At 27.0% G+C, this 13,918-nt stretch overlaps 2 protein-coding genes across 4 annotated transcripts; one reads left to right on the top strand and one right to left on the bottom strand.

Moving 5' to 3' along the window:
- The first annotated feature begins 617 nt into the window (after nt 1–617).
- On the top strand, nt 618–9,457 carry beta-Man (beta-mannosidase). The gene is made up of 15 exons (XM_033339090.2): nt 618–930; nt 1,101–1,216; nt 1,356–2,003; nt 3,022–4,005; nt 4,084–4,405; nt 5,777–5,806; nt 5,885–6,031; nt 6,123–6,271; nt 6,348–6,553; nt 6,619–6,862; nt 6,941–7,667; nt 7,737–8,165; nt 8,241–8,452; nt 8,535–8,756; nt 8,827–9,457. The coding sequence occupies exons 1-15, from the start codon at nt 840–842 to the stop codon at nt 9,073–9,075; spliced, it is 4,776 nt and encodes a 1,591-aa protein (XP_033194981.2). The 5' UTR covers nt 618–839; the 3' UTR covers nt 9,076–9,457.
- On the bottom strand, nt 6,122–13,651 carry LOC117159352 (transmembrane protein 245). Of its 3 annotated transcripts, XM_076624022.1 has the most exons (12): nt 12,825–13,651; nt 11,805–12,734; nt 11,568–11,732; nt 11,301–11,499; nt 11,029–11,213; nt 10,844–10,944; nt 10,737–10,754; nt 10,357–10,659; nt 8,852–10,270; nt 8,660–8,774; nt 7,155–8,179; nt 6,122–7,081 (listed from the first exon to the last, which is right to left on the bottom strand). In XM_076624022.1, exons 1-9 carry the CDS (start codon nt 13,338–13,340, stop codon nt 10,087–10,089), a joined length of 2,601 nt encoding a protein of 866 aa, XP_076480137.1. In that variant the 5' UTR covers nt 13,341–13,651; the 3' UTR covers nt 6,122–7,081; nt 7,155–8,179; nt 8,660–8,774; nt 8,852–10,086. The 3 variants fall into 3 exon arrangements, with proteins under 3 accessions (XP_076480137.1, XP_033194984.1, XP_076480138.1); XM_033339093.2 differs by having other exon boundaries at nt 6,122–8,179; XM_076624023.1 differs by lacking the exon at nt 10,737–10,754 and having other exon boundaries at nt 6,122–8,179.
- Between the last annotated feature and the right edge of the window lie 267 nt (nt 13,652–13,918).

Here is a 13,918-nt window from a genome sequence, read left to right on the forward strand (position 1 = left end):
CTGGTAGGTGTAAGCACATGGTACGCATTCACCTTGAACGCACATGTATTATTTTTGAATAGATAATTAATAGTTTATTTGATATTTTTGACTATGATTATAAATGTGATTTATTTGCAAAATTAATATGATAAAGGAATCAATTGAACAACTGGGTTGGTCGGTCGCAGCTTTTAGGTGGTTTTTAACGTTTTTGATATAATTGTAGTATGTAACCAGATATATATCCAGAAAGGAATCTCCTTTTTAAGATTGATAATTTTCAGCAATTGTGAATACTTCCGCTAAGTGGGATACTTTTACTTAGGCTTATAAATTACATTGTTAAAATTTTAAGAAGGTGGAGAGTGGTCCAACTAAATGGGATTATTTGTATAATTAAATATTTGAAATTAATTCACTTCATTCTAGAATAGATATATTTATACTATTTTAACATTAAATCAGTTAATAATAAAATTTTCTCTATTTTATAATTTCGTAAAATATGATAAATTACATTAGTAACATACATCTAAATCTATTTATCTATTCACGTAAGTGGATTTCAAAAATCGAACAATCTGAAATTGCTTATCATCAATATCGATATATTCTTTCGGTTCGATGTCACTAATCTTCAGGTTATCCATATAATATAATACATTCGCTTACCTCTTTCCATCAATTTTTGTTCTTTCGTCATCGTTGTCCATAAATGGATATTATTGAAACAATTAAATAGTAATGAGGAAAAATTCGAAATTACAAATCATAAACTTTTTACAATTAAATTACAATTTGGTACGTAAAATACGTTTTGTTGACAGTTTCTGATCTAAACGTGCGAAATTACAAATATGTCAGATAGCATGGAACGAGATAAAGTTGAGATGTTCACATCTAAAGAAAGGGAAGAAGAAGAAGAAGAAATGAAACGAGAACTTATAGGTACCTGAATCTTACTCTTTTTAATAAAATACTTTTATTAAAAGCATTAATTTTATTAATTATTTTTCTTTTAATCATAACAATTTTATCATTTATATATTTATATATATATATATCATTTATTTTATTATTTATGTATATATTTTATCATTTTATAAAATAATTTTCAGATATGAAAATGTACGAGACATGGTATACTTACAAAGATATGAAAGAAATTTTAGGGTTTATTAATGAATCTAAGGATATGGCAAATATGGCTAATGATGAAAAAGATACACAAAAGGTTGATTTACTCATATTTAATAAAGTCTTTGTTTATTTTGAACATAATTGTTCACATTTATAAAAATCATGGAATATGTATTATTGTAGTATATTATATGCAATATGTAATTAAGATACGTATATTAATATGTTTTTAGGAATTAATCCAATCTTCTAGTGAATGTACCTCCGAGGTAATACTCAAGGCAAATTTAACACAAGAATTGGAGATACAAGAACACAATGATGCAACTCAGTCGATACACTCTTATAAACCTAATCATACATCACCAATACATGAAAGAGCATCTTCACATGGATGTAGCAATTCTGATCTTGCTGCTGCTATTGCTGATTCAAGAAACCCTATGTACAGAGGGAAAAAATTTGATAGCAAAGATACATTTATTAGATTACAAGACAACTCAAATATCCGAGATAATTATTCTCATAGCACGAGTAAATATATTTCTTTAAAATCAAAAAATTCTTTACAAGATTCAGATATTATAAATAGCTCAGAAACAAAAATGGACACACATTCTGAATGTGATCAAAAATTGGATCGATGGCAAATTAATCCACTTGATTCTTGTGTTAGCGAAAATGATGTGCCTTTGCAAGAGCCAAATCGGCCAGTAGTTGAAGATCGCATGCCATTTAGATTATGCAAAGATGCACAAACACCTGAGACGCTTGAGAAGTTACTGCCTGAATTAAACTTTTATTTGAAACAAACAGCAGAGTTGTGGCATAGTTGGCACCGTACTACCGATACTAAGTTTCAATGGGGGTCACCCATTCAGGTGGGTACCTCCATCCAATCCATTTCTTACAGATCCTATCATTAATGAATATAAGAAAATATTGGATTATTCGGGAGACTTCATTGATTGGAATTAACATTTCTAAAAGCAGAAATTAAGTTCTGCTATGTTTTTAGTGAAATTGAGATATTGGCTCTTATCTAGAATGCTCAATTCTATTCATTCTATTCAATGGATATACTCTAATCTCACTGTCATTTATCCTACCTTTTACAAAACTTTTTTAATAACGAGGAATTGAATACTCTAGTAACCTGTGAAAATTGTTTAAAGTGTAAATTGTCATTTCCCAAAAAAATCCTTCAAAAAATGATATTCATGAAGCTATTTAATAGATGGCTAAAAAGTCAATATAAGGAATGATATAAATGTATATTCGACTAAATTAAATCGAAATCAAATTCATTCTGAACAATCCAATATTTATTTTTTTTTGCATATAAGTTAAATTCTTCGTAATACAACATTGTGCCATGGAAAAAAAAATTACCTGTATGCACAGATTTATGTTTAGAATGATAATGTTTTCTCCTAAAATATTCATAATTTTAATATAAATTTCTATTGATTCTTTTCAATAAAAAATGTGTAACTATTTATTAATATAATATCTCTTTGGCATAAATAGTATCAAATTTGATGTTGTCTCTTATGCTTACAATTAGCAGTACAATGGTTGTGATAAAATTTAACTAACATATTAAAGATAACTTTACTGGCAAAGTTTACATATTTTTTATTTATATATATACTGATAAGATAATTTGAGAACAAATAACATTAATGCTTTATATAAAACTGATCGAAGATTATGATTGGTGTTTCTTATAAAAGTTGTAAAGTTTGCATTTATACAAACATATGTATTTATAAGTGTTTATAAAGAAAGAACAGTAATTAAAACTGTAAGCTACAATCTTTGAATAAATCATATTTCTGTAAAAAAAAGAATAGTTTTATTGTTATAATTCTAATCCTTCTTTCAACATTTCTATAGGTGGGTCTTGCTAAAGATAATTTGGATAAAAAATTAGTAAAAGATATTAAGACTGATCAGAATCAAATGGAATGTACAAACAAACATAGCAATGAACGACCTCATAAACGTAAATCAACTATGATTCTTTCTTCTTTCTCTGATATAACATATTCTAGCAGTGATGAGGATGAAAATACTATTAAAAAAAAGAAAATTCAGTCTCATGAAGATACAAACAGGGTATTACGTTCAAATAAAATGGTATGTACTGCTAGATGCAGTGAAAAAAATAAAAATTTAAACCAAGACAATGATAGCAGTCTCTTAGCAGATAATATGGAAACTGAAAATTTTAAAACAGATTGTAAAAAAGAATCTAAAGAATATTTATCATCTGAATCAATTCCCTTATGTCCAAAAAAAGTACCTCATAATATTAGAAGAAGTATTACTAAAAGGAGAGAACATGTTATTAATATGTCTTCTAGCAGTCCATTAGCACATAGTAGCAATGAAAAACAAAATGCAATAACTTTAATATCTAAAAATAAAGGTAGTATTCTCACTGATGAAAAAATTCTCATAGAATTAAAAAATGATAATGCTAACGACAATGTTAAAATAATGTTTGAGAGTACAGAAACTAAACCATTACCAAAGAAAGGTTTTTCAAGTAGAATAAACAATGTATATGTTTCTTTGGAAAAACTTCAACTTGAAAAACGAAAAAGGCATGAAATTGAAAAGGAAGAAGCTGAGAAGAAGGAAGCAGACCAAAAGAAAAAGAAAGAAGAATTTTATAAAAAACAATTAGAAGGAAGGCAAAGAAGAGAAAAGCAAAAAGAAGAGGAGGAAAAGCATAAAGAAGGAAAAACCAAAAAGTGGAATACTATAGTAGACGTGAAATCTTTAAAAAAAACTAACAAAGATGAAGAAAGATTACAAGGTTTAAATAGACAAAACAAGTGTACAACATCAGTAGAGGATAACATGTTGTACGAGGTAATCATATCCTTTTTTTTTCTTTTTAGTAATATATACAAGTAAAATGTTATATATTTGTGCCTCAATTCTTTTTAGGATGATAGTACTTCTGTATCTAGAGAAATGAAGATAACAGAGAATAATGTCACAAATAATGTAAATTGCCCCATTTGTAATAAATCTTTTCCAAGTGATAAAATAGAAACACATGCTGCTGGATGCGAACAATATATATCTGATAATGAATACGAAAATGATTTATATATAGTGGAAAATAAATCATCACCAATAGGCATTAACAATACTGAAATTCTTGAATGTGGTGTTTGTTCAAAATATAAAACCACTAATGGAATACATTATGAAGATCATGTTAATAGTTGCTTACAAAGACAGCATGAAGAAGAATCGTCAAATGGTAATTATTCTCATTTTCTCTTTAAATTAGATGTAAACAAAGTTATATATTAACAATATCGTATATTTTTAGAATATTCAAGCAATGAAACCAGTAACATTCCTAATTCGCCTATTCGTTGTTTCCGACCAATTAGTGAACAAACTCATTCACATATAGATTATAGAAGACAATTCTCCTCAGACAGTAAAAGACAAATATATCCTAGTAGAAAAAGAAAACATTAACAAGTACTATTGCTATCTTTAAAACAACAAATGTATATGTATGTATGACATATATATACACTGATAAAAGAATTGATATTCTATCATGCTTTTAATGGTACTGTTATACTATTCATATCTATCAGAAAAAGATTATAACAATATGAAACGTACACCTCAAATTTCTTATAAAATACATAACATATAATTCTTTTTGCGTTTATTGTAGCATTCCATGTTTTGTAAACATTTATGTATATGTGTGTATTCTTTTATTACAAACATATTTATTACTTTGGATCAAAACTAAGTTAAAATATTTTTATTTACTTTCTGTTTATTATCAAATAACAAAGTAGTGATTAAAATCAGAAACGTTATTAAAACATCAGTTTATTTCTTTGTGGGTAATTAATTGTACAGTTCGCACAGTAAATTTAAATGATATAAATTAAAGATTCTTGTTAAAATGCTTAAACGAAACTACGTTTGATAAAAAGGAACGTATAAGAGATTAAATATATAATATCAAGTTTTGTAGATCAATTGTAAGCATTTATACTGTATAGTAAAATGTATTTTTCTACAAATGATTCTCGTTGTGAATAAAATATTATATTATGTCTTTTGTATTATTTATTCTAAATTAATTATAAGTAATGTGTTAAGAACTACAAATCATAAAGATAGTTAAATATTAATTGTGTATTGAAATTATATTTACATCAAAAAAATATACTCATTGTCATAACAGGATATAAGAAACACGATTATGTAAGATGAAATTAAATAATATTCAAGATAATTTAATGAAAGAAATACTTATAATGATAAACAGATACATATCTCAAATATACATGATAAGAATTCAGTTGAATTTAGACTTACATACATACGTATTACAGCTTACATATATATAATATTTATAAAAATAATTATCAAAATCTCTATATAGTATAAAAAATTCATTGAATTGTCGTAAAACAAGTATTATGAAAACAATTTTTCAATTTATAGTCATTCTACTTTTGATTAACAGCACTTTGTCCCTAACCTTAGATGGTTCATGGATAGGTATTAAATATGTTATATAAAATACAATAATAAAACTTTTTTTATATAATATCAATCCTATCAATATATAATATATGAATTTCTGATTTAGGTAAAATTACGACCAATAAACATGAACATGGTAAGAATTTTTTTAAATTCTCTAATATTATTATTATATTAATTATTACTAATTATGATATTAATTATATCTTTTTAGAAATCATATTTCCTGCAACTGTACCAGGAGGAATTTATACAGATTTGAGCAAGGCACATATTATACCAAATAATTTTAATGAAAATAATGATGTAACTAATCGATGGGTTGGTAATCAATCAGTTACTTACACTAAAGGTTTTTATGGTAATTATTTTAGATTTTTTAGTATAAGAACGTTAATATGTTTATACAAGTGTTCTTGATTTTAAATAAATTTTTAATATTTGTATTACAGTAAACAATACCTTATTGAAAGCACCTAAAGTAGTATTAATTTTCCATGGTGTAGATACATTTGCTACAATCATTTTAAATGCACAAAAAGTTGGAGAAACGTCAAATATGTTTTTAAGATATACATTTGATGTAACAAAATACTTGGAAGTAATCAATTCATTTTTTATTTATTCATACCATACAATTATTTATTCTATTTATTTATTAATATTCTACTTTTCAGAGAGGAGAAAATTTATTGGAAGTTTCTTTTTCTTCCCCTGTTAAAGTAGCTGAGGCCTTACACAATAAACAAGCATTGAAGTATGTTATTCCTCCAATATGCAATCCAGATAGTTACAATGGAGAATGTCATGTAAATTATATAAGAAAAATGCAAGCAAGTTTTTCTTGGGATTGGGGTCCAGCTTTTCCATCAATGGGTATTTGGTGTGTTTAATTTTATTATTTATTTACATTATTTGTTGTTACATATTAATCAAAAAGAATTTTAGGAAAAGTGTAGAAATAATTCCCATAAATGAAATTTATATTATGGATGTTACAACAGATATTCATAAAGAAGGAAAATTTTGGAATGTTATAATCACATTATTTCTTGAAACTACCTCACAAAATAACACAACTTGTCATATCTCATCTATTCTTAATATTAATGAAGAATCAAATATTCATAATACCAGCAATGTTAATTTACAAACAGACACAAAAAGTACTATACTTCTTAAAGTACCTACGGTACGTTCCCAATAGTGGCATATAATTTACTAATATTTGACCAATATATGCTTTTAATAAAATAATATTTTTACATAGAACCTTGTACATGAATGGTGGCCGAATGGTTATGGCAATCAAACTCTTTACTCATTAACTGTAACTGCAGTTACTTCTACTAATGTTAAGCAGAAAACTATACGCATTGGTTTTAGGACAGTAGAGCTTGTACAAAAGACTCTGAAACAAGGATTAAGCTTTTATTTTCAGATAAATAATATTCCAATATTTGCGAAGGGTAGTAATTTCATACCAGCTAGTATTTTTCCTGAGTTAACTACTAGGACAGATACAATTAAACACTTATTGACATCTGCCAAGGAAGCAAACATGAATATGCTTAGAGTATGGGGAGGTGGACTTTATGAATCCGAATTATTTTATAATATAGCTGATGAATATGGAATCATGATTTGGCAAGATTTCATGTTTGCATGTGGAATGTATCCTACTACAAAAGACTTTCTTGAATCAGTTAAGAAGGAAGTAATACAAAATGTACAAAGATTAAAAAATCATCCTAGTATTGTTCTCTGGGCTGGAAATAATGAAAATGAAGCAGCTCTATATGGAAATTGGTACGAAACTGGAACTAAACAAATATATAAAACTGATTATATCAAACTTTATGTAGATTTAATTAAGAAAGAAGTAGAACAACTTGATTCCACACGACCTTTTGCAATATCTAGTCCTAGTAATGGATTGTATACAGAGAAATATAATTATATTGGAAAAGATCCATATTCGAAGTTATTTGGAGATGGTAAAATATATTTTTTCACTATAGAAACAGTTTGTATTTGAAAGCAGGTGTAATATAATAATATTTTAGTTCATTATTACAACTATTTTAATAATGGATGGGATATGAACCAATATCCTCGTGCAAGATTTTCGTCTGAATATGGGTTTCAATCGCTACCGTCAATTTATACTATGTTGCCGGTTACAAGAACTATTACTGATTTAGATATAGACAGCAACTTCTTTAAACATCGTCAGCATTTACCATTAGGAACAGTATATTTGAAGAATCTTATTTCAAAAAATTTAAAATTACCTGACACTCAAGATAGTCTAAAAAGATTCGAAAATTATGTATATTTAAGCCAAATTAATCAGGCTGTTTCGGTAAAAATACAAACAGAGTTTTATCGGCAATCAAAGTCGGATTTGAACGAAATAGGAGAGGGAATGACAATGGGTGCTTTATATTGGCAATTAAATGATGTTTGGCAAGCTCCATCTTGGTCTTCCATAGGTAGATGATGATTACTGAAAATAGGATGTAATATTTAAATTTATTTTGATGCCATTGATAATCTTATTTATTTAGATTTTGATGGACGATGGAAAATGCTTCATTACTATGCTATGGAATTTTTTGCACCTATTATAGTTACATACTATATTAATGATATGCAGCTTTTAATCTATATTGTCTCTGATATGACATATTCAATAAAAAATGCTATTTTAGAAGTGAATCTTTATGCATGGAATAGCATAAAACCTGTACAATCATATGTTCATCCTAATATAATTATTGTAAGTATATGACAAAAACACTTAGCAAATAAAAGAAATGCTTTTATATTAAAACCTTGCAATCAACATTTCTTTTTAATAGGAAGCAAATACAGTAACTAAAATTCATAATAATTTACTAGAATATTCATGGATTTTAAATTCTACAGCACTTAATGAATGTCAATCTAACTTTAGTACTAAAAGTAATTGTATTACAACACTCACCTTGAGAAACAAAACTGGAATTCCAATAGCACCAAGAAATTACATATATCCAAGCAATGCTCTGAAGAACATTGCATTACCAATTGCAAATGTTTCTGTAAGTTCATCCTTGAATCTGCAAAAGAGATGTTATGCATTTTTGTTTAATATGAAATATTTCATTTTAGGTAAAAGTAAATGATAATCATTTACCTGGAAGATATTTTAATTATCCAGATATTGAACTTGAATTAATAACAAATAATATAGCACTTTTTGTATGGCTAGAAGCTGGTAATGTTTGTGGTCGTTTCTCAGAAAATGGTTTCCATATGTTTGAAAATAATAAAAATGTTACTTTCCATGCATGTGAATTTATCACACCAGAAGTGCTAAGAAAATCTTTGAAAGTTACTACACTTTCTGGTATTTATTAAATTCGTCTAATACTGGCAACTCTCTGATTCTATGTAAATAATGATTGTTTACCTTTGTAATATTAAATTTCAAGTCCTTCGTGGAAAATATGTCTCGCGATGTAAATAAATTTCGAATCCAATAAGAATAACCAGAATAATTAGAAGTATACTAATTATTAAATACATTAAATTTGACATTTTGCTTCGTTAACCTATAAATTTATCTCTAATTTTGGACAATTTTTTATTGGTTACTATTGAAAATTATACAATGGCTTTTTATAACAAAATATAACATAAATATTGAAGTTAGTACATTATCACAATGAAACATAAAATCAATGTATACAATATGTATAATAAACAATATTATTAAAGAGAGTATATATAATTAATATAATTAGATTATTAAAAAGAATATATACAATTAAACATTATTATATATTTGTTATTTTTCTATTAATCAATAATATCGGGAGTTAATAATTTTAAAATAGTACGTGTACTCTCTTTTTCTATCAAATTCTAGTATTTAATCTTAAAAACTACGGAAAAATAATTTATTGAATTGATGCAATAACGCACTTACAATGCTAATAAGCGTAAGCTGAGATTTGTTTACTGAATTTTTTTTAAATATATTATTAGCAAAACACCTTATAAAAATATACAAAGCAAAATATACAAAAATATACAAGCAATTTTTCTATAAATATATGTACATGTAACAAAAATTACACGTTATAATAAACTATCTTTTTTAAAGACTAGATAAAGATATCTTATTTTGTAAATAGTATTGTGTGTTAAAATTCTTCATAAAGATAAAAGTTATTTTTTTATGAACGTTATTATATGAACGTTAAACATTTATAAATATGACTTATGTTTGATCGTTTTTAAGCTTCATTTAAAGCACATGTTAGATGTTAAGATTTACCACTGCCTATATTTTTAAAAGTTAATCTACCAAGATCGGTTAATTTTTGTTCAACTATTCAATAATAAGTATTATTAACAACTTCCCTATTACTGTTTAATTTGTGCATATGAGGGTATAACTTCTTCTGATGGCGAATGTAGGTAACGACGACTTAGATTAATTGCTACCATTATACAGCATAACAATAAGGGACCAAAAATGGCACCTTCTACACCTAAGCAAAAGACACCACCTACTATGGAAAGACCTGTCAGATATGGATGTCCACCCCTAAAGTAAAAAAGCGATTAATGTAAATGTAGTTATATGTATCTAAATAAATATATCTTTATTGCAATTTTTAAAAATTATAGTACCCTTTAATTTCTTTGTAGAATTCAGTTACCACAATATTGCAAGGAAGAAAATGAAACATGAAAAACAGAATAGCAGTCATAGATCCTTGAGTAAACCAAAGTTCCAAAGTAGCTGGGATGCAAGCAAAATATGCATCCAAAAATGGCACGGCACCGAGTATTGTTGCAAAAGCTGATGGTAAATAAATTATTTTTACTTGGAACAAATTATGTGTAAACCATGTCCACATGCCAAAGAAAGAAGCAAGTTTAAATGTTGCAGCAAATACTCCAATTACTGCTTCTTGTAATGCTACAGCAAACCTACAAAAGATAAGATGTTAGGCTTCTCTTCCAAAATACGTAATAGGATATATTTTTATAATTCAATATATACATACCCCTCAACATGGAGAGTGCTTATAAATAAGAAAATTAATTTTTCAAAATAATTTGTATTACAAATGATACAAAATATATTGATGTATTATAAAATCTAAACATTTACCTGTGACAATTAATAGGACTAAATACTGTAGTTAACTCAATGGGTTTGTATGTTTTTTCACTAGAACTAAGGAGGTAAAAAAGCGTCGTAAAAAACACCACCTTAAAATGAAATTTCTATTACATAAAATATATATTCTAAATATTTTCAAAATATATACGCGTTTTTTGTAATTAATTGATTACCATACTGAGAGTGAAGTTAAGTACTGCTGATCCACTCATAAGTATAATATAAAATAATTCTGTAAAAATTGTTAATATCACAGACATATTTCCCTTCACTATGCTCCAAATGGAGTCCAACACTGACATACAAATCCCAATATTTTCTTTTACAAAGTTTTGTATATTGGTCATGTTAAACAGTTCTACATAAAAAGAGAAGAACAAACACATTGAATAGATCTGGATAGTGCTGCATTTAATTGCATTTAATTTTAAATGTGAAATCTTACGTAAAGGTGTTTTGCCAAAACTTTCTTTGAAGCTTTCCCACACTGAATAAGCTGCTGTAACATCTACAGTAGGTCCAATTAAATCAGGACTTTCATTAGACATCATCCATGCTTGATAAAGTCTATCCCAAAGTTCTAAAACTTTCTTTTCCAACTGTTCAGCCTTTGCAGTATCTAAATCTTTTACCAATCCTTTTATCTACATCATATATTACATATTAGTATTGAAATATATTTAGTAATTATAAATATATACATATATCTTACTCCATCAGAAATAGCACTTCGTCCATATGTGTAAGCATTATCTAACACACTATTAACTGAATCTTCCCATTCTTCAGGTAACCAATCAATGTCTGAATTATTCATTAAAGATGAATTAAGTATCTCTCCAGTAATATGAATAAGATGCATACCTTCTGTATAAACCTAGGAAAAGCATAATAATTTATAATCATTTATAAGATGTATAAGGTAGCATTTATTATAGCTTCATTGTACCTGTATAGTTATAAAAATAGAGGTACAAGTAGTAAATATAAGTAGGCCAAAAATCACAGCAATTGTTACTACAGAATCAACTGAAGCTTTCAAGGCTTTTGTTAATTTTTCATCAACCATGATTCCAATTTTATATAAACCTCTAACATTAACTGGTAAGAGAGCTTGATGTCTTTCTATACACCATGTTTTTATAATTTGTATAATAATGTTGCATTGATTTTTAATCATCTTCCCTACTCCAAAATAACTCCCAAGTTGTTTAATAATATAAAAGGCTATAGGAATAATTAAAATGTATATCATCCACCTATGTTTCCAAAGGAGCATACCAATGCAAGCATATAATGCACCATACATGTATTTGTCAGTATCAACCTTATCACTTTCTATATCTATAGACATTCGTAATTCTGTTTTCAATCTTCTTAACAAATAACGATCACGTAATGGTATACTAGGTGCTTGCAGTCTCTTCATTACACCTCTATTAGTTGCATCTAATGACATTGACTTGCTGGAGAATTTTTTAACTTTTGTTTCTTTGTCTTCTTCACTTATCTTGTCATCCATGCTCTCTTTACTGATATTTTCTACCTTTTTACTTTTAGAAAACGAAGGAAATGAATCTTGTTGTATATTTGTGGTTAAGTTATTTGTTAATGCAAAGCATATTGCTTCCATAAATGTCATTTGTTTATTTTCTAATTCTTGGTTTTCCACAATGCCTACTACCTCATAAATAAATCCTATCAAGTATAGTATCTGTAGTGTTATAAATACAATAATTTGATAAGCACCTAATATGTTTGAAACATATAAACTAATCATGAACCATATAACAAATGAGGTATAACGGAAATGTATGGAATTATTCGGTGTCCAATAAATATACAACACAGATAAATATCCAATAAGTATAAAAGCAATCTGTAAAAATTACATTACTATTATTGATCATTACCGACATGTGATGAAATATATTTCTTATGAAGCATTTTTTAGATAGTTAAAAGTTACCGTAAACGTGTTGCATGTTGTTATAAAAAATCCAGAAATAGTACTAAAAATTAGACATATTCTCCATATAAGGCAACTTAATATAGTAGGTATATAATGATATATAGTTAAAGGTATCGCACCCAATAAAAATGCACTGGCAATGTACTTAATGCGTTTCCATAAAAATGATCCTATACTGTCAGATACTTTGTCTACTATTTGTACAGGCAGCACCATTAAATTTATTATTAAAGGAGTATGAGACACTTCCGTTTTTTCAAACCATGACTGTACCATCGTAGTTAACGAATATTTGAAAGGGAATAGAACAGAGCCACATAATAGAGCCCAAATTAGAGGTTTTACAAAAGGTCTCAATATAATATATAATCCAAATCCTGCTGCTGAAACTAGACACAAGAAGAACAGTGCCACGGCATTATAAATGCCTTGTTTTAAGGCTTTTTCATGACCCGCACTGAAGCCGGACAGCATGTTAAAGAGGTTATCCATAGGCGACCGTGTACTATCCATTGTGAATACGTAATCAATTCACTATTAGAGCGCTTATTATTTAATTTTGAATTCTGTTACTATTTAACATTTTGTTAAGAAAAGTACAAAAATTATACTGAATAGAAAAATAGTAATAAGAATAAAGTTTACTGTAAGAAGTAACGAATACTGTTTACTGGTATTGTGCAGTAGTGATTAGTGAGTAGTCATGCATCGTGCAGTATCCCATATTCGCATATGTACATATGTATGTATGTATGTACACTATGGTATATCAATTAATGTCAATAAAAGAGTGAAATGACTGAAATCAGAATAAATAACATAATACATCATTCTACATTTAACATACTAGAAAATTTGTTTTTTTCTCTATTTAAAATAAAAGATAATTTACTTATAATCATAAATTATTAGCCAAATGAATGAAATGAAATGACATGTTAAAAGATTGTTAAAATAAATTACAAACTCCAGAAATTTATTCTTCGCAATTTAATCAATTACATCATAGAATATAAAATGTTAATATCATAATTCAATGCATCATAATTTTTATATATGCGCAAAACAAAATTTTAAAATATATAATAAAA

This window comes from Bombus vancouverensis, chromosome 14, assembly GCF_051014615.1.
Source record: "Bombus vancouverensis nearcticus chromosome 14, iyBomVanc1_principal, whole genome shotgun sequence".
In the NCBI taxonomy this organism is placed as follows: domain Eukaryota; kingdom Metazoa; phylum Arthropoda; class Insecta; order Hymenoptera; family Apidae; genus Bombus; species Bombus vancouverensis.

Coding starts and splice junctions, on each gene's coding strand:
- beta-Man (XM_033339090.2), top strand. CDS start 840: ATGTCAGATAGCATGGAACGAGATAAAGTTGAGATGTTCACATCTAAA. Junction 5,807..5,884: donor GACCAATAAACATGAACATG/GTAAGAATTTTT, acceptor ATATCTTTTTAG/AAATCATATTTCCTGCAACT. Junction 8,166..8,240: donor TCCATCTTGGTCTTCCATAG/GTAGATGATGAT, acceptor TTATTTATTTAG/ATTTTGATGGACGATGGAAA.
- LOC117159352 (XM_076624022.1), bottom strand. CDS start 13,340: ATGGATAGTACACGGTCGCCTATGGATAACCTCTTTAACATGCTGTCC. Junction 11,214..11,300: donor TTTTGGCAAAACACCTTTAC/GTAAGATTTCAC, acceptor CTTTTTATGTAG/AACTGTTTAACATGACCAAT. Junction 10,271..10,356: donor TTCTACAAAGAAATTAAAGG/GTACTATAATTT, acceptor TTTTTACTTTAG/GGGTGGACATCCATATCTGA.